A 26,928-nucleotide genomic window follows, 5' to 3' on the forward strand; every position below is an offset into this window, starting at 1 on the left:
GATTTTGAGATTTATTTACTTTTGTTTCCTCACAACTAATCTTGTCAGTGTGGGTGTAATTTAATCTAACCAAGATTTGATTGGTTGGCTACAGCCCTAATCAGTACACAGGTAATCAGGGTTGCCAGGTCCGCGGTTTTCCTGCAGAGTTGGGCTACGTTTTACGTACTGCTGTGGGTACTTTTTTTTGTCCATGGGTTGAGCGGATACATTTTTGATGTCTTTTGTATGTTTATTTAATATCCAAAACAGAATAAACTACTTTATTTACCCTCAAATTAAACTAAATAAACCATCAGAGAAGCAGGAAAATACAGAAGATGGCACACAACCATAGATCCGCTGTGCCACACTTGCACATAGACATGCAAGCTACACACAGAAGCAGCACATCTGCACACACACAAGCAATGTATGTCGTATGGCAGAGGTTTTACTGGCTTATGTTTGATTTCAGTGTTGGACTTGGTTTTAGGCTAGTTTTTATCAGCCAGATTTGTCACCCAGACCTGGCAACTCTGCAGGTAATCCAAAAACATGAAACAGGCAAAACGTAGCAGGCAAAAAGAGCAGCAGTCAGAAAACAGGCAGTGATCATACACAGAGAAACTATAGAGAGAGTTTCAAAATGCCCGCCTACATGTAGACTATGCCTAAAAGATGCATGTTTTTTTTGTTGTTGTTGTTTTTTTGCACAGAAAGTCAATGTCTGGATGCAAATTTGTGTGAGGAGACCTGTCACCCAACCTCATGTAGCAAATTTATGCCTTCAGCCAAGTACAAATATTCAATTTCAGCAACAAATATACTTGAGGCCGTGATGTGATGGCCAGTCAGTGTTGACAGGAGACAATGACAAAGGTAACATAAGGAATGGAGGAGAGTAAACATGTCACACAACTGTCTACAAGCATCAGAGCTCTACTACTCAACTCAGTGTATAGAGATCGGCCCAAGCAGGAGAAGGACTGGATAAAAGTCATGAAGAGATGTAACCATCCAGTAAGTACATAAAATGTGTGTTTGATTGTTGCTTCTGTGAAAGAATTTAGCTACCAATGTCTGATGAGCTGTGTTTTCCTGGTTTGCCAGCAGTGAATCAATATGATTTTGTACCTGGGGGAAACATGTCAGGGAGAAGGACGAGGCGAGGGATGCAGATGCAGCCACATCACAGGCTGTCACAGCTGGGTTGACAGCCTCCTTTAAAGACGTATGTAAACACATATGCTCCATGTTGTCCTCTTGTTACCCTGTGCCATGTGCAATGGGAACATACCAAGACTATCTACTCCTAAGCTGCAAAACTTCATAGTAATTGTGATAGTTATTGATTTTAGGCTGGATAGTTGTGTGTTCTTTGAAAAAGGTATTTCTATAACTAAAAAAAAAAAAAAAAAAAAACACAACACACCATCTCTGGGTGGTCTCAGTTATGCATCAGTATTATGACACTGAATCTTTTTAACACATAAATGCTGATTTAATGTTGTATATCCAGATGTTTTCTGATAGCTGCTGCTGCTCAGTGGGAGCACTGGCAATCTAAGAATCATTCAGAAAAGTTTTTGTTTTTTAATAGAGAACTTATGAATCGTTGAAAAGTGTATTTCAGTGAAGGGCAAAAATGAAGAGATGACAAGATTGGGGTCCCGTCAGCTTCTGTCTTCTTTTTCTGTTTTTCCTCCACCTTCAAGAAACGACATTGTTCAGTCTTTACTGTATCTCCTGCCCTCTGTAAGTCAGTGTCTCCCCTTGCCTTCCACACAGCCTGCCTCATTCACATGCTGCCTCAGCGCTCCTGAAAAGCCTCTCTAACATCCCTGTGTAGCTGTAGAGTAAGTCATCATGTCAGATAAAACAAGCTGCACTGTGTGATCCTGGAATAGTAATACTCGCTGTGATAAAACTGATAAAGACCGCAGACAAATTTCTTCCTCTGCTCAAGAATACTGACATATTTACACGGTATTATGTGTGAAAAGCCAATCTGGACCAAGAAATTACATCTGGCACCTTCCTATCATGTTGTAGCATTCAGATAATTGTGAAATGTTTCTGTCAGATGTTTAAAACATCTGTGCTTTCAACAGCAGATATATCCTCAGTCCTCTTTTTGTGGATTTGTGCTTCATTATTTGTGCAAAAAACAACTTTCATAAAGATCTCAAGAAATGAAGCTGTTCTTTCAATTCCACACTGATTTCTCTTGCTTTATTATTAGTTATAATTGGTTACAAGAGTTTTATTTAGAGCTGGAACTTTCCTTGTTTTTAATCTTTTTACATTTGATTAATGGTTTGGCATGCTTCAACATTCAGCTAAGAACAGAAAGCCTTTTTAAAAACTTTTACTGCCTGATGAAGACCCTGAGTAGAGAAGCTTTGGCATAAGGGAATTAAAAAGCCATTTTTTAATCCTGAGGATTCAGAGGGCTTCCAATTATCCACTGATGCATACCAACAAAATACATTAAGTAAGGAAGCAGACTGCTATTGAAGAAGGGTGATACAGACCAATGGTCCAGTTTTCTTCATGGACAGTATGATACTGAATCATTTCTATTGAGGGACTGATCTAACCTTGCAAAGCAGATGGATTGGCTGGATTCCATGTTTGTCATCAGGCAGGTCCATATTGAAATACAATGTTTTTTTTAATCTTTTATTTTTATTAAAGAACAGCCTAACTCAAGGGAGCACTCTTACCAACATTTGTGTGCTAAAATGATTGATTTTTGCATTATCAATACTGAAATGTGTTCATTTAAGAAAGACAAAATATCATTTAAATTTTAAATATCTTTCTGCACTTGTATCAGTTAAATTGTTTTACATTATTGAATCATGTGCACAAGTCTCAGATATGATCAACTCTTAATTTAGATCAACTCTCAATGTTTGATCTTAACTGAAAATGTAAAATACTGAATTTTAATTTCCATTTAATACATTAAAAACAAAACAAAAAAAAAATCCGTCACACAGAGGTAATTGATTATTTTTAAACAGATGTGTGCAGTCATAGGCACTGTAAAAATGTTTTTTTTTTTCATAATTAAAAAGTTATTCTGAAATGTGTGTGGAATCTCACTTGTTTAGTATGCAGAAAATGAATGGTTATATTTTGTGGCACTGAACAGAAATTTCCTACCTTCTAAATGCATCACAGCCCCTTTCCTCTGCTGGGGTCAGCAGTCGTTGCATTGCAAGCCCTGAGCTGAAGCCGGGCGTTACTATTGGGGTTCCAACGTAGAGTGACAGTGTGATCAGCCAATCAAATTTTGATATTTTATTGACAGCAAGCCCTAAGGTCAGCAGGGTTTCTTGTGCTTGCCTGGATGTTGTCATTCAAATGAGCAGAAGTGATTGGCAAATTGGCAGGTGCAACGTGACGACGCATTGTTAGCCAGATATTATAGGAATGGCACTGGATTTGACAGCAAGTATTGATACAGTTATGGACCTGCTTCGGGTGCATTTTCAAGGCGTGTGTTTGCTGACAAAAGGGAGATACTTAACTTAATCATAGCTTAGCATAGCTAGAGGAAGATCAAAGCCAACAAATGCTTTGTGTGCCATTTAACAGTGGCAGATCATGATCGCTATGAGCGGTTGACAGCAAGCTGCAGCAGAACAAGCTGTTTAGCTTGACCTCTCTACTCTCCGGTACTGCTTGCCCTGACTGAAACCCCACCAAATGCTTCTGTTTTTAATTGATATGCCATCAATTTGTAAATTGTGCTTTAGCCCAGTCTATCTCAACCAGGGTGCTGCGGCACCCTGGGGTGGCCTCTGGCATTGTCAGGGGCTTCTTATAATAAAAAAATAATAAAATAACCAAGAACAACATGAGACAGGTTTGCTATTTCATATGCCCTTTTCCTGATATCTTGTCAACATCATCTTTTTTTTTTTTGGCAGGTTAGCTAAAACATAAGTGTGTTTCTAAAAGCCCACATGGCATTTTTTTTTTAGAAAATAAAGGCATTTTAATTGTTTTAAGAGATTTGGGATTTATCTTTTAAATTCTATTACTACACAAAACCCTGAGCAATCATAGGGTCGTTGAATGTTTGTTTGATTACTCTGGGGTGACTTGAAATTCATCAAATTTTGAAAGGGTGCCTCAATGGAAAAAAGGTTGAGCAACACTGCTTTAGGCTACTAACATGATTAAATTGGACTTGTTCAGTTTTAGTTTTGAGAAGCACTACCTCCACTTGAGAATATTAAACTACTTCTGTTTATTCATTTAAATATTTTTATTCTTTTTACCCTTAATGCTAGGAAACTCCCACAGTCAGATATAGACATGGGGAAAATGCAGCAGCAATTACCTACCAGTAGCTAAGAACAGTTCTTCTATTTTACTTTTGTTTTTAAGTTTTCATTGACATGAATGTTCTTTTTAACTGGGTCTCAAGAAATGGATTTTTAATTTTATGTGAGGAAATGGGCCACACAAAAACTATGAAAAATTATGATCTCCATTCAGTTACGTCACCAAGGAAAATAATTTGATCAGAACCTGGGAATATAAGTAACTTGATAAAACACAACACAGAGAAGGGAACCTTTGATTGAATTAGAAGAATCATTATAATTTGTGTCCTCTCTCAGTGACAGGCATTTAAATTGATTTGCAGTGACTCACTGTGCCTGGGATCACTGTCCTAACCAGTGGACCTGAACTGCAGCATAACATGAAGACAAACATGCTGCAAGCTGGAGCCTGGAGCCTAATGAGACCTGAGATGGCTTCTTCTCAAACATTGTCAGAGAACAAAAGTGTAGCCTGCAGTATTGTTGCTGTTGTCTGTCTTTGCTGAAAGCATGATCTACAAGTCATTTTAATGACTAAAGTACCTTTCACTGAAGCTGTGACAGCAGTGAAAGCGCTCTTGCGCTCTCTCTCTTTCTCTCACCCCTCGTGTCTCTCTCTCCCTGTGTCTCTCTCCCTCCTCCTTTTCCGTCCCCTCACTCTGCAGAGTGCAGCTGAACAGAAACTAGCCTCTTGTCTCTTTTTCATCCCTGTGGAGCCAGGCAAATGTTGGCGAGTGCAGACGCACAAGTGTAATATTCACCAGGGAGAGTGTGAGCGTGTGGAGAGAAGTGGAGTATAGAGGAGAAAAGAGGCACGCTGTCTCTCTCCTTCACCCAGCTGCATTTTCTGCAGCATCCCTCTACTTCATCATGGATCTCTGGAGTAAAAAAGTCTGCCGGATTATTACACAGGTCGTCCTGATACTTTTGTACTCAATTGGGGCAACAGGAACAGGTGAGTGTGATTTGTTTTGAATAACAGTATAGGACAGATGTGTGATTTTGTTATGAATCTGCTGCTGAGCTCTGACTCATAATTACTGATATTTTACTCTAAAACTTTTAAGTTGCGAGCGTAAGATGTTTACAACTCTATCCCATAACTTAGACTTAGACTTTAGATGTTTTTATATTTTATTTATCTAAGCATGTATATCCAGGCAGTTCACCAATGGTGTTCAGTAGCCATTAGGAAGCATGAAAAACTTTGCTCTCACTCAGGATGTTGAACAGTTCACCTTTACCTCTTTTCATACCAATACTGTGTAAATGTGTCAGTTGGGCACACAAGCCTATTTTGCTTCACTGGAGCTGCAGAGGTAATGTGTGGTTGCTCTCAGAAGTTTAATTTTGGAGACAAAGCATGTGTTGTTACTTTATCGTCAACAGAATTGCATTTTAACTACCTGGCTGATTGACAAGAAACTTGCTGTTTGTGTGGGATATAGTTCTGAGCTAAGAAGAGCTTATTTAGTTGTGGGGTAAAACAGGAAATGTCAAAGGAATAAGCAATAACATTGACTAAATAGTGATACTGGTGTCCATGGCAGGGTGAACAGTGTAGAGGGGCTGTATATTTAACAGCACACAATGCAACCTCTGAGGAAATTACTGTAGAAGCAACACAGCAGACGGAAAAAGCACACATCATATAAAGCACCAAACTGCATCAGTGGAGATATTTAGGTGTCTAAAGCAAATATAAACACTGAAGGGATTTTTTTTTTCCTTCTCTTCACCTTTTTTGTCATGAGCCTCCCAGAAGTAGTCTGTTTTCATGCAGTTTGTATTCATCACTGACTGCAAATTAACATTGACAGTGCTTTATTGTAATCACAGGTAACCTAATATCACTTTAGGCAGACAAAAATAAAATTCATGGATTTGTATGTTCTCATATAGTGTGCTAAACAATCATGATTTTCCATTTTTTTAACACATTTAAGTTTCACCATTGATGAGATGGTTGTTTCATGGAGTAATATGTAACATCTCTCAGATATTAGAGACCCCCAACTGAGCCTTAGAGGTCCACTGGCTATTTTGCCATTTGGTTAATTCATTTGCGACAAAATAAACCACTCAGAAAAATGTATACCATGCTCATGTTTGGTATGAACTTTCTCTGCACTACCTCAACTTTATAAAGTGAAACTATATTTTTTAAGTTTAATTTACTGTATCAAGTAAAGGGCCACCAAATACCAGTGCCAGTCCTGTACATGGTTGACTGTCCCCTATGTGTAACATTAATTTTTTAATCAAATTAAATGATCATATTTCCTGTTTTACTTGGCCTATTGACATTAAAAAACTGGAAGAAAGCTTAAAGACCATGCTTCCCACATACTGCAATGCAAAAAAAGGCTTTGTTTCCATGCTGTCATGTGACAAAAGTAGCGCATGATGAAACCACACCAGTGTGATCATGAACCCCTAAGGACTACGAGGAACCCTACATGATCTAGCACATTCATCTTTTGGATAGATATTTGTTTGTCCTATATCTGTCTTGAATGGACTGAATTTACTCCCAATGTAAATCATAGTAAATCATAATCAAATGTAGTAATAGAGGCAAAAGACGCATGTGGAACTATTGTAGTGTGTACTGAATGCTGGTTGTTGTCACCCATATGGCTCTAAGTCCCACTATTCACACTTGGACTGATCCTCAAACCTCAATGATCATCTAAATGTCTTCCCTTACCCCTTACACTCATCCTACCCCTCACACAGTTTGTCCATGTCTATGTGTTCCTGTAAAGCATCCTTGGGTTTCTTGAAAGGCGCTATATAAATTCAAGATATTGTTATTATTATTATTATTATTCCCTCTTCCTGTGCAAATAAACACAGAGCCCTATTCACCTTCAATAGTCCTTTAAAACAGGAAATGATGATGACATACCATAAACACAATCTGTTTGTTAATTAACTTTTATTTTTCATGTTTTTTTTCTTTTTACAGAGACTCAAGCTATAGAACAGGGTGTAAAGCATGTAGAAACAGAGCGTTTAAAACGACTAACCAGGCCACTTTGGCTAAATGCTTATATTGAAGACATAAACCAGGCTAAGAAACAATATGTCTGCATTTTGTGAATCACACTATCTAGTAGTTAGTAGATAGTTTTGTCGTGAGATTGTTGCTTTCGGTTAATAATATGTCCAGATAGCGTGAATCGCACCAGTTCATCTCCAACACTCTGTCTCTACATGATTAACACTTTGTTTTATAAGACGAGTCTCTGAATACATCAAAAGAAAAAAAAAAGAAAAAATAAGTGAATCAATTCACAGATTGCGTTGGCAGTAGGTCGAGATTATTTCTGGTTTTCAAGGCTATAATATCAGCACCACTAGCGTATTTTGCCTTTATGACTACATTCACTTTGATTCACATTGAGAAAAACATCTTGATGATTTCTCCCTTCACTAATGGTGGGATCATTTTCATAACATACAGATTTGATGGGCTACTAATGCATAGAAACAGTTTAGGTTTCAAACTGCTGTCACCTGATGATGTCCCACTACCCAGAGTGTAGGTCTACAACATGGTGGTGTCCCTGTGAGTTAAGTTTCTCAAAATGAAAATATCTAGAGAGATTTTTGTTCGGTATACACATAAGAGATATAAATATCTATGCATTATGGTGAATTTGTCACCTTTTTAAAGAAGGAGCTGGCAGTCACTATATTGAAATGCTGTCTCAACCTAACTTAGATCACAACACTAGGCAAAGAGCAGATTGGAAACAGGTCTTAATTCTCCTGACTAACATCTACACCGTGCCCGCCTGCTGGTCAGTTCAGCCACATGCCTTGTTATGAATTGCTGTTACTCTTCATGCAATCACAATTGATGTGCTATAAAGTAATCCAGTCCATGTCAGGACAAATATGTTTTCATTTTATTTGATGTAATAAAATACTATAAGGATTTGGTGTGGGCAGAACAAAGTCAGGGACACATGTTGACAGGAAATGGCTGCAGGAGGGAGATTGTGGACTCTGTCAGGGTAAAATAAAGGCCATGAAGAAATTCATTTGACTAAATGAGACCCAGGTCATTGCTTATATGCCATGAAAAAAAGATTGCAGTAAAACTCAAGCGTTGCAAAGCCTTTTCTTCCCTCCTGGGGAGAGCAAACATACAGTACATCACCCACTTAATAATCTCAGGAGTCTGGACCCCTCCTTACATTTATTTGACTTTGTGTTTGTGTGTTAGTGCTGGGCCAGAGCCGCAGGCAAGGTCTGACTCCAGCTATTTGTCAGAGTGAACAGAAGGGGTAAAAGTGTCGTGAGAGTGCAGATGTTTCAGTCCTGCAGATGGTCACAGTGACCCTGCCCAGCGCTAGAACAGCAAGGAGCTTATTAAGGGGAAGCAGTAGCCGCAGGGGGCTTTCTGTGACATGATGATTGAGCCCTGTGATGGCTGACAAGTCTTATGAGGAGCCATGTTTTATTCATTAAGTCCTCACGATGGGAAAATAAAGACAAAGTTTAAGACCATGTGAAGCTGTTCTTGTTTAAAGTAGAGCACAAAAAATGCCCATTTCCATATAATCACCCAAATATATTGGTTTGATTTAAAGGAAAATGTCTGCAATTCCATCAGATTACATTCAACAAGGATGCCGATAAATAAGATTATTAATAAAAGTCCTGTGATGATAAAAACAGCCTAACTTGTGCGTCAAGATTAGACAACTCCACACCTCAGATCAGTATCATCATCAGGATTGTTGATGGAGACTGGAGTTGTTTCAAAAGTCTCATATGTAAATAATCATAGGCTTCTGATTTCTGCAGTTTGGGATATTTTCCAAACCTTTACCATTCTGGGGTTGCTGTGATTTTGTTAGCTTTTTTCTTTTTAATTGAGCTGTGGACCAAAAAAAAATCAATGTGAGTGAATGCTTTACGAGATTTCAGTAAGATATTCCTTTAGGTAGCACAGTTAAATATTTTAGGACTTACTCTTCTAGTATCACATAAATCTTTAAAATTACCCAATAGTTATTACTGAGCTGGGCTTTGTCTGCTCAGAGTTGGTCAAAATTAGATTTGCAAATATTAAGTAAAATCATGATAAAGAACTTAAAAAAGTTTATACAATGGTCTTTTGGTAAGAAAAAACTGTGAAGAGCCACTTCCCTAGGGTTTTATCAATGGAACAATTAAAGGGATGTTGGTTTTTGGCAACATTAAGACACTAAAAGTTTTTAGTAAAAGGTCTTGGGGGGCCTTCTTATGAGCAGACTTGATTGCACCACTGAACAGTATCAAACGGAGTAAGCTCACAAAGACACAAACACTGATTTTACCGCTTGGTATATACAGCATTTTTTTCTATGTAGAATAGATTTTTGGGTAACAAAAGAAAATTGAAAGGGAGTTTGAATTTCTATGGACTGAGTGTTTTCCAAAAATCCCTCTTTCTTATACTTATACTAGATCCTATGCACTAACATTCAGCAGAAACATTTAGAGAGGAGGCAATATATCACAAAGCAAAGCATTAATAATGCAGGTGTGGGTAAGGCTGAGGATGTAGAGCATCATGACATTTTAAAATGCTGGAAACTGATGTTTCCAGAAGGAAATTTCATAAACAGCAGACCAGGGCTCCTTTAAATGTTCTATTTCAAATACAGTCACAGACAGTTCAAAAGTAATGCACACCTTGTGATATCAAACCCTTTTGATGTTTTTCTTTACTTTTCTATGCATAGCAAGTTCTTTTTCCTGTGGTTAAATTAATGATACTTTTGGTCTGTGTCTATGCCTTTAAAAAAGGATGTTCTCTGAAATACCTTTAACTGATGACAGAGAGCATTACAAAGTAAAAGCCTTAAATTAACAATGAAAAATCTCTCAACTGGGTTACTAACAGAGAAAGCAACAAAATGATAACTCACATCAACTGGAGATGACTGGGCATCAGTGAATCCTTTTGTATGTTCACTCCTGAATGTTTAAAAGTGTTTAAAGCACTCCAAGTGCTTGGTTTAAGACCTCTCTCGTCTGATTCACAAACAGGTTAAGAATTGCTTCATACTGTCCATATGGACTTTAAAATATGGCTTTTAAAATTCAATGCATTTAATTCCAAATATGGTGTATGAAATTTTTTTTTTATCATGATTAACTGTTGAAATTTGTACATAAAATGCACTTTAAAATTGATTGATAAACCTTGGGTGTGAAGTTACATAAAACTGGAAAATCATAGATGATCAGTTTCATTAACTGTTGCACAGATTTTTCAATAGAAAGCATTTAATTAACAAGTATTTCAGAATTATTTTCCTGCAATGAATTCTCAACTTTTGTCTTATTTTTTGTCAAATATCACAACGATAGCAGATGGGGGAAGCCGTACAATCTGCCAGAACTCAGTTGCTTTCTGGGGCCTGTAACTCCAGCCTAGCTTCACCTATAAACCTTGCAAAAACAGGAAAAATTAATTGTGTAAACCAGTTAGTACAACTGTGAAAGCAACATGTCTTTTAATTACCAACACAATACTCCCTCACTTGCATAAGCAGAGAAGAGAAGCGCTCTTTGCAGCAAACACACAGGAAGTGTCTCTGCAGATGAAAAGTGGGTTTGGAGGCGACTGTCAGAGAAAATTCACGCACAAAAGAGGCCCAGGAGACTCCTGCTCCCTCTCCCTGTCAGTGTGTCTTTGGTGTAGTTGTGTAAGTCCTCCTCTGGATTGTTATCTCTCCTGTCGGCTGATTTGGAGTCAGTGGAGTATGGGCCTTAATGACAGATAATACCGCTGCTCTCTGAACCTGTACGTGCACATGTGTCAGTTTGAATGTGAAGGTGCGAATGTGCAGATAAGACACAAACAACCCTATGTGAAGAGGAGCGAGGTAATACTGAGTTTCACCATGGTGTTGTTGTACAAAGTGTCTACAAATTTGGTTCGTGTTTATGTGTGTGCACGCTGTGTTTAGATGACAACTGATTCACCACTAGCAGCCAGCGGTCTCTGAGGAGGATCTCATGTTAAAACTAATGTGTCAGTGGGTGCTGCCTTCAAAGAGAGGAGACACAGGAAGTGTTGTCTTCAGCTGCTCCTCTTTTATCCCAAAGCTGTCTGAAGGTATACGGGCTGCAGGCTGATGACGGATGCTGAGCAGATATTCTGGTTTCTAGTTTATGTCTTTCAAGGATTGAACTAAATGGCAGGTGCTCTGCCCATCTGTTGAATTTTGGGCCTTTATTGATCTGTTTTATACATAATGTTTTGCTATTTTAATTGTTTTAAGACAAAATTATCATTAATTTTCATTAAGTTTGGGAAGGCCATCCTTTTACGTTGTTGTGTGCAGTAGCTCAGTAATATTGACAATAAAGCTTTGAACTGTGCCATATTGTATCGTATAATGTATCATGTTGTGTTGCGATGTGTTGTGTCATGTAAGGCTTATTGCATCATATCAACTGCATTATAGATGCTCGTTGCTTTCAGACAACTGAAAATTCCATCCAAGGTGAAGAGTTTTAGAAACCCTCTTGCAGCATTTACATGCTTACACAGTTGATCTCCCACTCTGTTTATGAACAGAGGCACCTGAATTGACTACAGAGGTCACTGCTGCTTCATACCATGTTCCCAAGACAGAAACCCCTCTGCCAACATTGGCAGGTTTGGACGAGACCTGGCTCGGGTTGAAGGGACCACTTTGAAAATTAATTTATCATTACAGATGAATGCAGAGAAAATGTATAATTTTTGATGTCTCTGAGTGGGCAGCTTGGCATGCACAGTGAATGATGGACTACTGTTGGCATCACCTGCAAAAGGGGTCTGATTGCAGACTGTACACATCGAATACACGTACCTTTACACCCCTGCTACGTAAGCTGTGCTTGATTAGGTAGAATTTTTTTATGGAGGACGAGCTTTTTTCTTGTAAGCAGACTGTTTACTCTGCTTTGCATGTCAGGTTTTTAACTTAACTTTCAGTATCCCACCCATTACCTTAACCCTTACCCTAACCCTAAACAGAAGTTTAATCCAATTTTGGTTTGAAAATTTTAGTGTGTTTCCTTTCTGAAATAGACAGTGTCTTAGACAGACAGTCCTGTGGTGTGTTCTTCACAGTTCATAATTGCATTTTTGCATCCTCATGTGGACAAAGATGTTTTTAGTGTGTGTGGACAGGATCATTTTTAGTGCTGGGAGAAATCCCTCAACTTTGAAAAATACAAAATTCATGGCCTAAGCTCCCTCCTAGCTCTGATCATGACTTTGGGCCTGGTGGTGGAAGTTTGTCACACACCAGGGTGGTGAGGGTTGGCAAGAGTCAGGTTTAACAGATAGGTCAAACAAACACACTGTTGGTGTCATGTGATATGAACATCCAACCTACTAATGTCCCATATTGAGTGCCATATTGGAAGATGTCCAGTGCATTAAATGCAAGAAAATCCTGACAGAAGCTGCAGTCAGTCCTAGCAGAGCTTTCCCTTCTGAGTTGAGAAGAAAGTTAAGCAGCTTGAAATGCTTCAAGAGTTCTTGAGTAACTCTGAACACTCAACCAGCTCCAGCAGTACTCCAGCTGTGTTGTCTGTGTCCAGCATATGAAGGAGGAAATCAATTAATTATCACATTATTACCATAATTTCATTTTTATGAAACTGAGCATGCAGTCTTGTTGAAGTCAACGTGCATTGTGAGAGTGGGATTATTGTAGGATATTGAAATAGCTTTAAAATGTGTACCAGACAGCTATATTATACTTCAGACCTCTAAATATGAAGGCCAGTTTTATCCCCTTCAGAGGATAATATTTGCTTTAATGATTCAAAATCCAGTTTACCATCCTCTATATTTACAAATTACAGGCCTAAAACACAGGAATCATTTGTGGTACAACAAAGAACCATGCGTGCGCGTGCGCAGCTACTGAGGAATAACGCGAAACATGGTGAATATAAACATGTAAGTACTCGACTTTTGTCGTTTTTGAAAAGAAAACAACTCACTGCTGTTCTTTGTTCGGAGTGTGATTGGATGAATGTTCTGTCACATCTCTATGGGCCAATCAGAGCAACAAAGCACGAGATGTATCCGCTATCGAGCTGTGGGTGCACAGCTACTGAGGAATAACACGAAACATGGCGACTATAGACATGTAGGTACTCAACTTTTGTCGTTTTTAAAAGGAAAACAACAATGCTGTTCTTTCTTTAAATGTCGTCAAGTTCTGATAAAACTGGCGCTTTAGCAACATCAACACTAATCTCTTCCACCATAACTGCACCAGCTATTGCTGCTGCTTGTTTACGTCATGACTCCGCCGCGCCTGAAAGTACTGCCCCTCGTTGCTGATTGGTCCTGTCACTTTCTAACCGGGCCCAGATTGTTCAGATGGGAGCTTTGCAAGATGGATTTGCCAGTGAGAAACAAGGAAACAGGCATATCCATCTGCTTTGCAAGGTTAGGAGTTTACAAAACAAGATCGAACATCAAATAACCAGCAGGCTTCACCTGACACAGCTAAGGTCAAAGTTCATGATTTAACAATAAGACAGAGATCGAGCAAAAATGGCATCCGTGAGACAGCTGCAATGCCAAAGCCACTGCTGACATAAAAAACACAAAGCCTGTGCATTAGTGCACTACGTAATAGTACGGATTTTCAAGCGGTTCTTGAATGATATCCCTGTTCTTTTTCAAGTATAAAAACATTGTTTTTTTCTTCATGACAGAAATCATTGTTAATTTTTCAAGGAGCTACACGTCTTGAGTTGTAAAAAGCTATGAAAAGGATCAAGTTAGTGTGGTAGAGGTGTGATTCTTGTAACTCCTCACAGCCCTCTATGAAACATGAGACACTGGAGTTTGTGACAGGGGAGATGTATAAAGTGAGAGGAAGCTAAGGAGAAACTCTCAATCATATTTCTTCTTTATTGTCATTTATGAAAATGTGTGTTCAGACAAAGGGAACTATGAATGTGCTCTGATGGAGTCAAGGCTACATTATGACAGCTGCGACCATTCAGGTAAACTTGTGTCTGTCAGCAAGGAATCTAGATTTATTAAAGCCAGAGACAAGTGGGTAAAGTGATAAAACTGAGACAGGCAGTCCATCGATCTGAGTTTGTGATGCATTGATTTATGCTGAAGGCTGATCTCACTGGAGCTTCAGCTCTGTGCACACGCAATGATACATCACACAGGCAGGTCATCACCTCAGAGGTATTGTAGCTGGTCCAGGACTCAGTCAAACTGACTGCAGGTGAAGTAGTGAGAAAGATAAGTCATCTTAGCATCAGTAGATTCAAATGATAGAAATGCGCTTTAGTCATTTTAAGCTAGTTCAGGTAAAGCCAAGTTCAGACCAAAGGTAAAAGATGAGACGAGCTTAATGACCCAGCTGAACAAAGTTGTATGTTCATCTGCAGCATGAATGGGGATGAGAGATGCCACAAACTCTTTGAGGGATCTTCTTTAGACTAAGCACAAATGTCCACTATGGCACAAGGTTGAACTTGGTAGATTTTGGAGTTCAAGGTCATCAGGCCACACGAGCATCCCTTGCTTAAATGATTTCTTCAAGTTACACCACCACTGAAACGAATCAAGCTCCTCTTGACCCACCACTGTATTTTCACTATATCAATTGTACACCTTGCAGAGGCATAGAAGCGGCAATAGGCAGAATTTCTTTATAAAATCTGGTTGAGCCAATGTGTGAATGAAGCAGCTAATTTTAAGTTCATCACAAGAAAAAAGATGAGGGTGATGATGTTAGTACCACATGAACAGCGAGACTGGTGTGATTGTCATGCACATGATTTATAGGCTTCATACTCCTCTACTTGCCAGTATGGTCTCATGTTGTATGTCATTCTTCCAAGATTCTGTGAAGATGTCCAGTGACACATAGCATTGATTTTATGACAAAATGTGTTGTTGTTTTGTCAAATTTTATAAAAATCAATTCTTCATATCATGCGGCCCATGTAGACAAGCAGCCTGGGTTCAAGTCCGGCCTGTGGCTCATTTCAGTCTCTCATCCCTGTTTCTGACTCTATCTACTCCTTTGCTCCAGAAAGAAAATCATGAAAAGCCTAAAAAAAATGACATTAAAAAAAGAAGAAGCCATTAAGCCATGGTGAGGTGAGGTAAAATGAAACCTTGTTTAGCTGAAGAGAAAGATCCCTGAATAATGTAAGGAGTTTTAACTTCTTAATTCCATTATACCTCCCACATGATTAAGGGTACTTCAGAAAAAGTGTTCCTCAGTCATTGTTTCCATCTTTGTTCCACAGAGGAGATGTAATTAAACATGCATTAGAAAAGCTTTGCATATAAAGTGTTACACGGAGATAAGACATACAAATTACAAACTGGATCCTCTAAGAAAGTTTACACAGTGATTAATCAAATTATTGGTTCAAGATGTGCCATGAAAACAATAATAATTACTCTGTGGTCATCAGTTCATTTTTCTTTTATCATTAATTTGTAATGATTGTGTTCATAGTCCATTCATACACCTTCATTGCAACTAAAGTTAGTAGCCTATTACAACAGATTTTTTAATAGGTGGACTTTACTGTGTCAGATTTGAATAAATTGATAAAGACAAAGTTGGTTAAAGTCTATGGTGTCTGCCCTTACAGAAAGCCTGGGATCAGTCTCTTGCATCAGCAAGTCTCTTAAAATCTACCTGTGTGTGACACTGAACACCTGCCAGCTCCAGAGGTGCTGATCAGCTTATACTGCACACTGAGTAGCTGCTTCAGAAATCAGTAGAGTAACACAAAGGAGGGAGATGTTGATTATCAGAGCAGAACTTCTCGACAGGTGATGATGGCTTAATTTTCCTTCAAAGCAGACTGAAACGCAGAGCCTTTATAAAGACCACTACAGCTGCGGTGTTAGCAGTGAAATGAGACGGTGTGTCACTAACCTGCAACACGCACATGTACTGCTCGTGTGTGATGGTTATGTATAATTTAGGCTAGTGCAGTGTCGGTGAGGGCTAAGTGGGTGCACATGGTGCGTATTGTCAGAAAAACCTAGAAGGTACAGGAGGCTGCTGGGTGTGAGGTGGATGTGAAAGTGCCGTTTTCACTATTTTATTGTTTTTCACATGAACATGGTGATTATTTTCTGTTAGTACCATGCAGTGTTGTATTTCTTTTCATTTCTTAAACCTCATGTGCATGCTTAATTTGTAAATCTTTAGGTCCTGGAACACAGACCAGGTGTTGTTCCAGCAGTAAGAGGGAAACAAAAATGTCACAGAATACATCAAAGAAATGAAAAACAGTACCTTGTGCAAAAACAGGCCAAGAAGATCATGTGACTGCAAGCAACCTTTTAAGCTAACCCCTCACTCTCTCTCCGAGCGGCAGCTGTCAGTCAAATCTGCCGTGTTTCAGCACCAAGAACAGCGCAAAATCAACTCCAGCTCATTTAGCCACTTTCAGCATAAACATAACTAAACTTTCACAACACAAAGACCTGTTTATTCAATTGAAATAATTATTTATGAAATTGTATCTGTCACATCTTTTAGTATTCAAGAGATTATTCTGTTTTGCAATCAAAGCTTGTCTGCTAAAACAAAACTTTTCTGTCAGCTGACTGCCCGAGTAAACTTCCACGTCTATGGTCCGATCATGGATGACCCTCTGTCTCTCATCTTAATGCCTTTTCATTAAAAGATCTGTAAACAACCATGTTGCCATCTTGTGCTACATAGTTCCCATATTTTATGACCATTGCTGTGTGTTTTCCGCTCATACTAGGTAGGTCATGTCCAATATCTTAAACTTGCGCCTGCTCATCCCTGTCATAAAAAGTTACACCATGTCATAACATAAGAGCAGCTCAAGTCCAGCTGGTGCACAGGGTTTATCTTTAATTCAGTCATAACCTCTAACTCTCTTTGGACATTACCTTTAATTCAGTAGGTGTGTCAGGACAGGATTAGATTATGTGCGTAACTGTCAACCAACCCATCTCCTCTGTTCGGATTCAGTACTACGAACACTCTGCACCAAGACACATGCAAATGGGCTCACAAATGGTGATGTGTGATACCACTGATTTCCTTTCCGATCCGATACCAAGTAAAATTCAGGCTGGTATCACTGATACTGATCTGATACCGTTACTTTCTGTGAATTCTTAATCTTATTTTGATTCAGCTATGTGTGTAGACTCTCAAAACAGCCTACGCTTAAACTAAAGAATTAATAGTTTTCATACACTTGCCATTATATATGAAAAGTTATGTGACTCATTGAAATTGCAAGTAAAATACATAATTTAATGAAAATAAAATAAATGTCATAATAACTGCGTAAGTTTGTCAATACCTACATTTTAAAATATTCCATTAACCATCATTCAAAAGAAATGAGACTGAAAATAACACAAGTATTTTATAGATACAATGTTATTATCTGTCTTATTTATAAAAAAAAATTCAGTTGAATCTTTGTTTTTTAAAGCCCACAATGGCTGTTTTATTGCAAGAATTATGCATATTATAGTAAGACCTAGCCTATGTAATCCACTTTAAATGTTTTACTTTACAGGTAACCTTACCTGACTAAATCTAGTCCTACTAAATGGATGTGAGGTGATCTCAGGACATAAATTTTACTCCAAGCTGAACTCATGCAGCTGTTTATTGTTGCATTTCTTGATTTCATTACTAATTTAATAACCATATTTGTTAATGAATAGAATAGAATAGAATACGATTCCGTAGCTTTAAGAATGCAGGGAACTCACGTTATTTGATCATTAAAACAAAACCTAAGTCTAGTAGTCTGACGTATATCATTTACCCAAAATTCAGGGGCAGTGCTACACATCTCCAACAGCTCCTTATATATTATGATTATATCCTATATATTATATCCTTATATTATTATTATATATTATTCTCTCTACTTGTACCTGGATAGTTTCTGCCCGCAGCCCTAAAGGACTCCGAGAGTGACGTCGGTCTCGCCCTGGCAGCACCTGTCTCTCTCCTCTCCTGCTCTCTGGATCGCCTCATCATATTCTGTTTTATGATTCTCAGATGTTTAACGGGGTTTGTGGTGTTGCCACAATACTTAACTGTCTTCTCACACACATCACGTGCCGTATCATCGCTGTGGAGCTGAAATGTCCACATGCGACTGCATTTTAGCGAGCAACAGCGCACTGTGAATCTGTGACGCTCTTACAGAGCCGTATTACGCATGTGACTGACAGGCGAAAGAAGAAGTAGTTCCTACCAACTGGGAATGATTACAACAAGTTCGTGATAGTATTTTTACTTTCCATTGTGTTCCTGATAATGGTAAACTATACATTTGTTCACAGTTATTAAAATATTGATATTTTCACATGAGAATCAATTCTAGAACATAAATCTCTTGTATTGGAAGGATCGATATTTCAGTATCGATCCACATATCACTACTCACAGATGATTGACTATCAAAAGCTCCAAAGACACATACCGTAGGAACAGAAGACTGAGATTTTGGAGTCATGGCGCCATATTAAATTGCAATACCACAAAACATACAGTAAAAAATGAAACGGATAATGTGTAGTGGGTGGGTTGTTGATGTGGAAAGGGTCAACAGGGTGAGCAGGACTCCAGTGGACTCCAGACAGAAGGGTCTTGTTCACCTTAAAGGGGTTCGTCCACGATAACAGCCCGTCACTATATAATATTCAGCTTATCCATAAATATAACTAATGTTTCTCAATAAAATAAACATGATAATCACTCTTCCTTTAACAGGCTGTTTGATATTCCTGTAGATACATATATAGAGATGATTTATGTTGTTCAGCTTTCAAGAATTCAGCTGTAGGATCTTATTTACACTGAGAACTGGTGCTTAGCAAATCTACAGGGGCAGTCTGATCACAGATGAATTTCTCTCTCTAACCTTCGTGCCTTTCTTTGCTAAACCTGTTACCTAGCCATGCCATCATGTGTTACTTAGTTTACATTTGATGACTACTGCTGTGCATTTCATCTAATGTTGGATGTTTTAAACTGATGCCTGCTCATCCCAGGTGTAAAAGTTACACCATAATTACCTAAAGTCCAGCTCATGCATAGGGTAGAACTAATTGTCATAACTTTCAAATAAGTCAGACATAACATTACAATCATCTGGTGCACTCCAGGGAGAACAATGGGATTATTTCCATATCTGCCAACCGACCAATCTCCTCTGCTTGGATTCACTACTACACACAGTGCCTACATACACATGTCAGCCAACAAATAAACAGAACTACCAAAATGATTCAGACTACTTTCACATTTCACAGCACACATGCTTTTTTAGCTTTGGGACACTGTGAATTTGACCAGATTCAGCCACAATTTATCAGTCGTAAGACTCGCTTTGAAGTCACACCAACTTTCATTTGGGTTGTGCATTGTTTGTTGTGCTGTGTACAGAAGGATACGAAGGCCGACCACATCCTGACTACACCCCAACAAACTGCTCCCGACTGGTTGGATGGTTTTCTGACTTGTTTGATTTTTTTGTACGACTCCAGACACTCCCGGCAGTGAGAGCAGAACCACGAGCAGAATCCTCAACTTTGGATTTTTTTCCTCATCGTGAACTGACAGCCAGCATCTTAAATCATCATGACAACAGCAGGAACTAATTTCTAATGCCCCCCATCCACGCTATGACAAAGGAAGTAATCAAGCATCTACCTATGGATCTCCCTCTGACGAGGATGGCGATGCTGTATGTGTGTAGGATAGAGAGATAACAGGAGAGAGAGTGAGGATATGACTATTACAACTTCAACCTCAGTGCGAGACTTTTCAAAAGAAACTCCAATGATTTTTGTCACAGTCTGTCCTGAGTTCACTCATATAGTTTGAGCACATAAATCATGTGTGATGACTGTGTGTCATAAGTGATTTAGTTGCACAGAGTGAGCTGACTTTCAGCCATGATTGCTAGAGAGACTGCTTCAAATTGCACATTGTATACCCAGCTTAAGAGAAGGTCTGAAACCACAGGCCTGCACAGCTAAAATGACATGCACAAAATTCACACAGTGCAGGCATCACTTAATGATCAGACCGCTTGTTTTTCTCTCTTAACTAAATTATAGATGCATCCAAAAATAATTGCCCCAATTTAGGTTTCATGTCAAGGCAAGGTGGCAAAATTCAAAAATTAAATAATGCCTTACCTTTATGTACCAATATGCGAAACTTTAACTTGAGATGAACTGCTTTCTTTTCCTCTCAGGTTGCTGTTGCTAACTCCCTCATCTCCCCATTGCTGTGCAGGCGTGCAGTAACTCAGTGTCAACAGGTGCATCAGCTGTTGTTTCAGTGGGTGTTTTAATTGTTGTTCATAAATCCATTTTGTTATCAGCTAACACTCACTGCCAGCTGGCTGTCATTGGTGGGATATTCACACATGTGATGTTTTGTGCACAAGTCAGGATGTGATAGGCCATGTGGATACGATGAGTTTTTATTTAGCCCGCCTGCCCAGATAGGCTGCAGCAGACATGCAGTCACATGCACTCAGTAATATCCATCAGAAAAACTACCAGACAATTGAACGTGTAGGTACCAGCAGATATTTTGGGAAGGCTTAGCCTTCTTAGGCCTTATGCACCTACTACCCCTGTTCAGGGGCTATCCAAAATAATTGTAAAACCACACTTTATGAAGCAATGCTCTAAAACATTACTGTTCTTCTGTGTTTTGGTTCATTGTTATGGTGCTTTGTTATTGTTTTATTATAATTTTATTGAATTATTGGGAAGTATTTTGTGACTTTAGTCCTTAAGAGGAGCTGGTAAAAGCTTGTTATTCTTTGTTTAAGGACACAGTTTCTCACCTTTACAACACAGCTGTCAGGCTTTCAGTTTTCACCTGAATAGCTGGGATTTATATTCAACTTGACATATTGAGCAGGAATGAATGTAACACAGAGTACGGCACTTTAGAAATCACAAAATTAGAACCACCTATGAAGAATGAATGTTGATGTCAGATCAGCAGGTTTCTGATATCTTTAGTACTCTGAACTAATTGGCTGGAAGCTTTGTGCTAGTAAAAAGTTTCTGTTTCTGCTGCTTTAAAAGAACAAGGGAAAAGTTGTTCAGAGGAAACTCTTGAAAGGCTACAACAAACTCCCTGACTCCATAGTGACGAGGTGTAAGAGAAATCCCTCTCTATGTGCCCCCTGCAGTGCTTCTTAATGTAGGCTTCCTGATGCCCTTGTCCTAAATAATGTGTGGGTGAGGTAGTGAGTACACTTAAGACATGCATCAGTGAACACAAGAGCACCCCCCACAGGAAAAACTTCAAACTTTTCTGTCCCTCATGACGTCCTGCATGAAGAGTAGACATTTTAACAACTTAAGATTCTCCACCATGCTGAGGGTCGGGCCCTCCCACCAGGAGAGCAGACTACAAACAGGTTCTGCACAAAGCTGCCGAAGCCCCAAGGATCATTAATCTGTGATGGGGATCTTGTATATATATTTATAACTCTTGCTCTTTGGTTTCTCAGTGTGCTCTCAGGGTGTCGGGGCTCTTGATATAGATTTTGATATAGATGTTGGAAGATTTGTTGCCATACTGACGATGCAGAAAGCAACTGGTTGTAGAATATTATGGTATGGTATTATCCTGCAATTTGATAAGACTGTGAGGTAATCATACATAAGTAATGTCCCTTCCACTCCTCACACACCAATGCACAGCAGCGCTCCAACTCCTCAGTGAAATATCAGTGTATTTGCTGATTTATACAGACAGTTTTTAATGGGACCAAAGGACAGGAGACTTTGAGCTTTTGTTTCCCCTGCCTCCTGAAATCTTTATATTCCTGCAAGAATGAAGCCAGTCGAGTGATACCAGAAGAGGATAAAAAAATTCAACAGCACCTGTTACTCACTTGCTTCACCTCAGGGAGATCTCTAATGTCTGGCATGGGCAAAAAACTTCAGTTTGGGACTGATACCAAGCTCTCAATAATGAGTGCTGACTCTGTAATACATGGAGGAAAAAGCGTTCACATGGTCACATGCAATAATTAGTTAAGAGTGTGACCAATACTCATGCCCACCTAGATTAATACAGTGTCCATTACACATCAGAGAATACCGCTGAACAACAATAATAGAAATTAAAAAAAATAGCCAAGCTTGTGTTTTTAAAGTTTGTGCTGTCATAACTTAGGTTCACATAAGCGAGCGTCATTCTGCTGGTGTTTCCAAAGATTGTTATAAATAATTGCAAAGCTTCAAGCCAAAACACTTGTTCCTGGTCAGGGAATGGTGGGTAGTATTAGGTCTGGTTAAGTGGAAACAACTGCAATTCTGTATAAAGTGGCAACGATTAATATGCAAGACAATATTTAATTTTCTTTAAGATTAATTTTTTAGCTTTTTTTTTAGCCTTGTTTACATTAGTCAGCTGGTAGAGATGTTTTTGCTTTTCTCCCAACCAACTTCAGCCAAAGTTTGACTGACTACCTGGCTTCACTGATAGTAAAGAATAATATATTTGCTGTTTCTCCAAGTCCAGGATCCTTCTTCTGTGGGAAGGATCCTGCAGAGTCAGGTACTACATAGGTGAGGCTGGAAACTGTTTAAGACACATTTGGAAAAGTCTAGCGATTGTGCATGGCTACATCATTGGAATGGCAGTGCCCATAAAGGTCATTTTCTATCTCATGATCCCGAATGTCGGTTGGGGGTCAGGAAGTGGGACCCAGCTATTAGGAATGGATGGGAAGAGAGGAAAGTTCGTATTTTATAGCTCTGAATAGACCTGGACACTGCACTTATCAGAAAATTTCTACATACATTGACTATGACTCCTACACTTCTTAAAACTGTGTTTTTCCAGTTTAACAGATTTACCTGGCATGAAGGGGATCAATATGACAAATTACGCAGTTTGCAGACCTCCTAGCGTCTAGGGCTGTCTGTCCAGATGAAGGGAAATGAGACTGAGCTAAGAGGCTCATAATTTCCCAATCTTGTTTTAAACATGCTTTTGATTAAAACAGTGGTATACTGTCAACTGAGTAAACCTTGTGGAGTAAGCGCCCAAGTGATGATGTGCCGTTCGCATACAAGCCTGTGCTACACAACGTCTCTTTTATTTCAGCCACAGTAGCTAGGTCCCGTTTGAGTGTCAGTTTCCTTTCCTACATCTTTGTTGTTATTTAATCCAAATTTAAAAGGCCAAACTGGTACCAAATGAAGAGCCGTTCAGGAAACAAACAACCAGCTCTACTGAGCTGTGCCAAAGATCTGGATCTTTTAAAGAGACTCATTTCCCATCGCAGCAAGAGAAGCTGGAGGTTGGTGAGACTGGCATCAGCTGAGGAAACAGGCAAGATCAGTGCTTAATGAGCCAAACCATGGCAAAATTGTACTGAACCAAATCGAATTACTTTGTAAAAACAGAACATACACAAGTTATCCAGACTTAAGACTGATGCTTTTTTAATTCCTACCTGCTGCTGTTTCACTGATCTTTTTAAAACTTTTTTTCTGAATATTTTACTAATTTCAGGACCCAAAAGTAGCTTGAGAATTAAAAATATCTATATTTTCACACTTTGAACACCTGTCGTGATCCTAAACACTAAACAGGTCGAAGCACAACCTTTCAATTTCTCATTTCTTGGTGCAGAAATCACTGCTTGCCCCCATCCGAGGCAGTTGATGACATAGTATCCTTTAAAAACGACCGCTCCAGGCTCATTTTTATGACTTAATTTTGTTGCTCTGATTGGTTAATAATGGATGTGACATAACATGAGTCAAATCAGCCTCTGGGGTTCTTTTTCGTTTAAGAAAGGTTCTCAAAGTCCCCAAAACTCAATAGGACATTTTCCAGTCCAGATGAATGTGAAATATAAGCCATGGATATGTGGAACAGTCTGTTTGTAGGACTAAACTCCACTCAAATATGCAGAAAATGCCACCCTGTCAGTATTATTGGTCAGTGCTATTTCAGTTAGGATATTTCTGATTTCTCTACATTGTTTAAAATTTTGCACATTTCATCTCTAATCAGACTCTTTCACATGAAAATATTTTTTATTGTGCACATATTCCTTTAAATTTATCCATATACTTCATATTGAACATGTGGCTATGTTTACACTTCCATATTTATCGAAAAATACCAAAACACTGTACACACAAAGTTTTCAAACTTTAGCTTGAGGCAGAGTTTGAATAAACTGAAGAACATGTCAGAATAAAATCTTGAGAGCAAAAAACAGAGCAAACAAAAAGCTAACAATGCCCCACAAAAACACCAATCCAAGTAAGTGCCTCCTGATTGTCTGTCAAATCATACCTCAAAAGTTCTGTTTAAGTGGTGCAGGAAACTTTTCTCCTATAGGTTTTCTGTGTTCTCTTCTCTAAATTAAATAATTAGTGATTGCAGTTTAAGCTGAACACGTCTCTGAAATTTGATCCCCCTATTTTAAAAAAAGTGAAGCAATAAAATTCAGCTGAGCCTCAAACAACACTGCACAATTTGTTGTCATTATCATGGGATTACAAACAGTCTCGAGGAGTGGGAGGGAATGTTGATTGCTTAATTATATAAGGTATTGTTTTTCCGCCCATGCAGCGCCTACGCAGCTTTCATGATCTTAATTAAGCTTCTTTGTATTATTTTCAATTGTTATTATTATTAGTTATTTCCTCAGTATCCATGCAATATTCCTCTATACATGATCTTGTAAAGTGTTTTCAAGCTCCCTGAGAACTGCTCTGAATAAAAATTATATAAAAGCTGTAAAACTGTAAAATGTCATGTAAATGTACATCACATGCACTATTCATGCTGCTCCCTCCCTCTCTTGACATTGTTTAAATCTTTCATGGCTACACCAGTGGCAGGGAAAGGACTCCTGTATACTGTACCTTTGATTTAAAAGAGATTCTGATAGTCAGAGGAAATTTGTTTCATTTGAAGGAAAAGGAGGATCCTTTTCTCCTTAGGAGAGGTAAAGCATTATGGGTATGTTTTAGGACACATAAGGGTTATTATTTTATTTTCAGTCCAACATCCTGAGGAAAATGTTAGCAAAATAATGCTTAATTCTTCACATCCTAACGGTTAGTATTTTTTTAGCTTCAGTAATGTCAAACACAAGGCCTAACTGTCTAATTCTAACACAGTGCTTTGACAAATCATAATTTATAAAACTGTTATTTTGTGTAAGTTATCATGTTGCTTTGTTGTTACCTGCCTGTAACACATCAGTATCTTTACCTCCCTGATGAACGCCATTATCACATCCTCATAGATAGGTCTGAAATGGAGTGGGGAAACAGCCTTTTACATGTGTTGGTGAAAGTAAAGATGTAAATTTAAAGGGTCTGGTACTATAGTATAGTTTGAATTTGGGCTAATGTCACTGGGACAGCTCATTTTAAAAACTTAAGACTTATCAACCCCTAAAAAACATGAAATGGTATTTAAAAAGGCTAATACGTATTTTCTAAGTGATGCATTCATGTTTTTTAGAAAATGCTATTTATGAAGCAGGAAATACTTTTGACCCAACTCATTTTGATAAATCTATACTCTGCATTTAGTGAGGTCAAAAAGTTCAAAGGCAACTGAAAGTTTCTAAAGTTTATGTAGTAAGGACCAATAGGAAATACCGACTTTAATCAAGAAATTAACTCACCAGACATCAAAATTAACACACTAATGCTGTCAGAATAGTGCGTTAATTTTGATTAATTAATCACACAAAATAAAACGCAATAAAAAATGTAATGCAAATTAATTGCACTGATGTCATACACCACTTTTTTCAACAAATGTCTGCAGTAGCATTGTAAACATAATGAAAAAACAAGCCACACACTTTGTGGTCTTTGATTTATTATCATTTCATACATCCAAAAGATACCTACCCTCCAGGATTTCCTTAATAAGTATATGCCGTTGCATAATATTTAAGCACTGTGACTGACAGATGGCTGAGAAAATGTTTGATAATGTACAGACTCCCTCGCCATCAAGAGAGGACACCACAGTCAAAGCTGGTTCCCTAAAGAAGACAGACTGTGCACCCACTGCAGCCAACAGGAGGTGGAAACTGAGCTGCACTGTATAACCACTTGCTCTTTATACATCAGAGAGAAGTGCTTTCCACCTTTTACCAGCAACCAAAAAAATTACAAGCATGAACAACTCATTCTTGATGCCAATTAAAATACTTTTTCTGCTATTATTATTATAATTTTGCACATATGACAATGAAACTGATGATGTTTTCCATGCCAATAAAGACAATTACATTGAACTAAATTGAAAATTGATTACTGAAATGAGTAATGAATGCCAAGCAAATAGTTCATGAATAAAATTAAAGTTTATAAGCTCCATTATATTATTTTGCAAAGTAGTTACTTTGTCTATTATATAAATACTTCCAGTAATAAAAGATAAATAGCAACAAAAAGGAAGGGGGAAGTGAGTGGGAGCCAGCAACGGGGAGGCAGCCAAACTAAGGATGTGTCCAGGAGGACCCACTGCCCATATACTCT

The 26,928-nt window shown here is 38.4% G+C and overlaps 1 protein-coding gene across 1 annotated transcript in view; it reads left to right on the forward strand.

Annotated features, from left to right (window-relative positions):
• The first annotated feature begins 873 nt into the window (after positions 1–873).
• LOC121510766 (contactin-associated protein-like 4) overlaps positions 874–26,928 on the forward strand; it is a 92,575-nt gene continuing 66,520 nt past the window's right edge. The window contains exons 1-2 of the mRNA XM_041788986.1: positions 874–1,002; positions 5,046–5,280. Of these exons, the coding sequence (XP_041644920.1) occupies positions 874–1,002; positions 5,046–5,280 (364 nt within the window). The remainder of the gene's footprint in view (positions 1,003–5,045; positions 5,281–26,928) is intronic.

The sequence above is a fragment of the Cheilinus undulatus genome, linkage group 6 (assembly GCF_018320785.1).
Source record: "Cheilinus undulatus linkage group 6, ASM1832078v1, whole genome shotgun sequence".
Classification (NCBI taxonomy): Eukaryota; Metazoa; Chordata; class Actinopteri; order Labriformes; family Labridae; genus Cheilinus; species Cheilinus undulatus.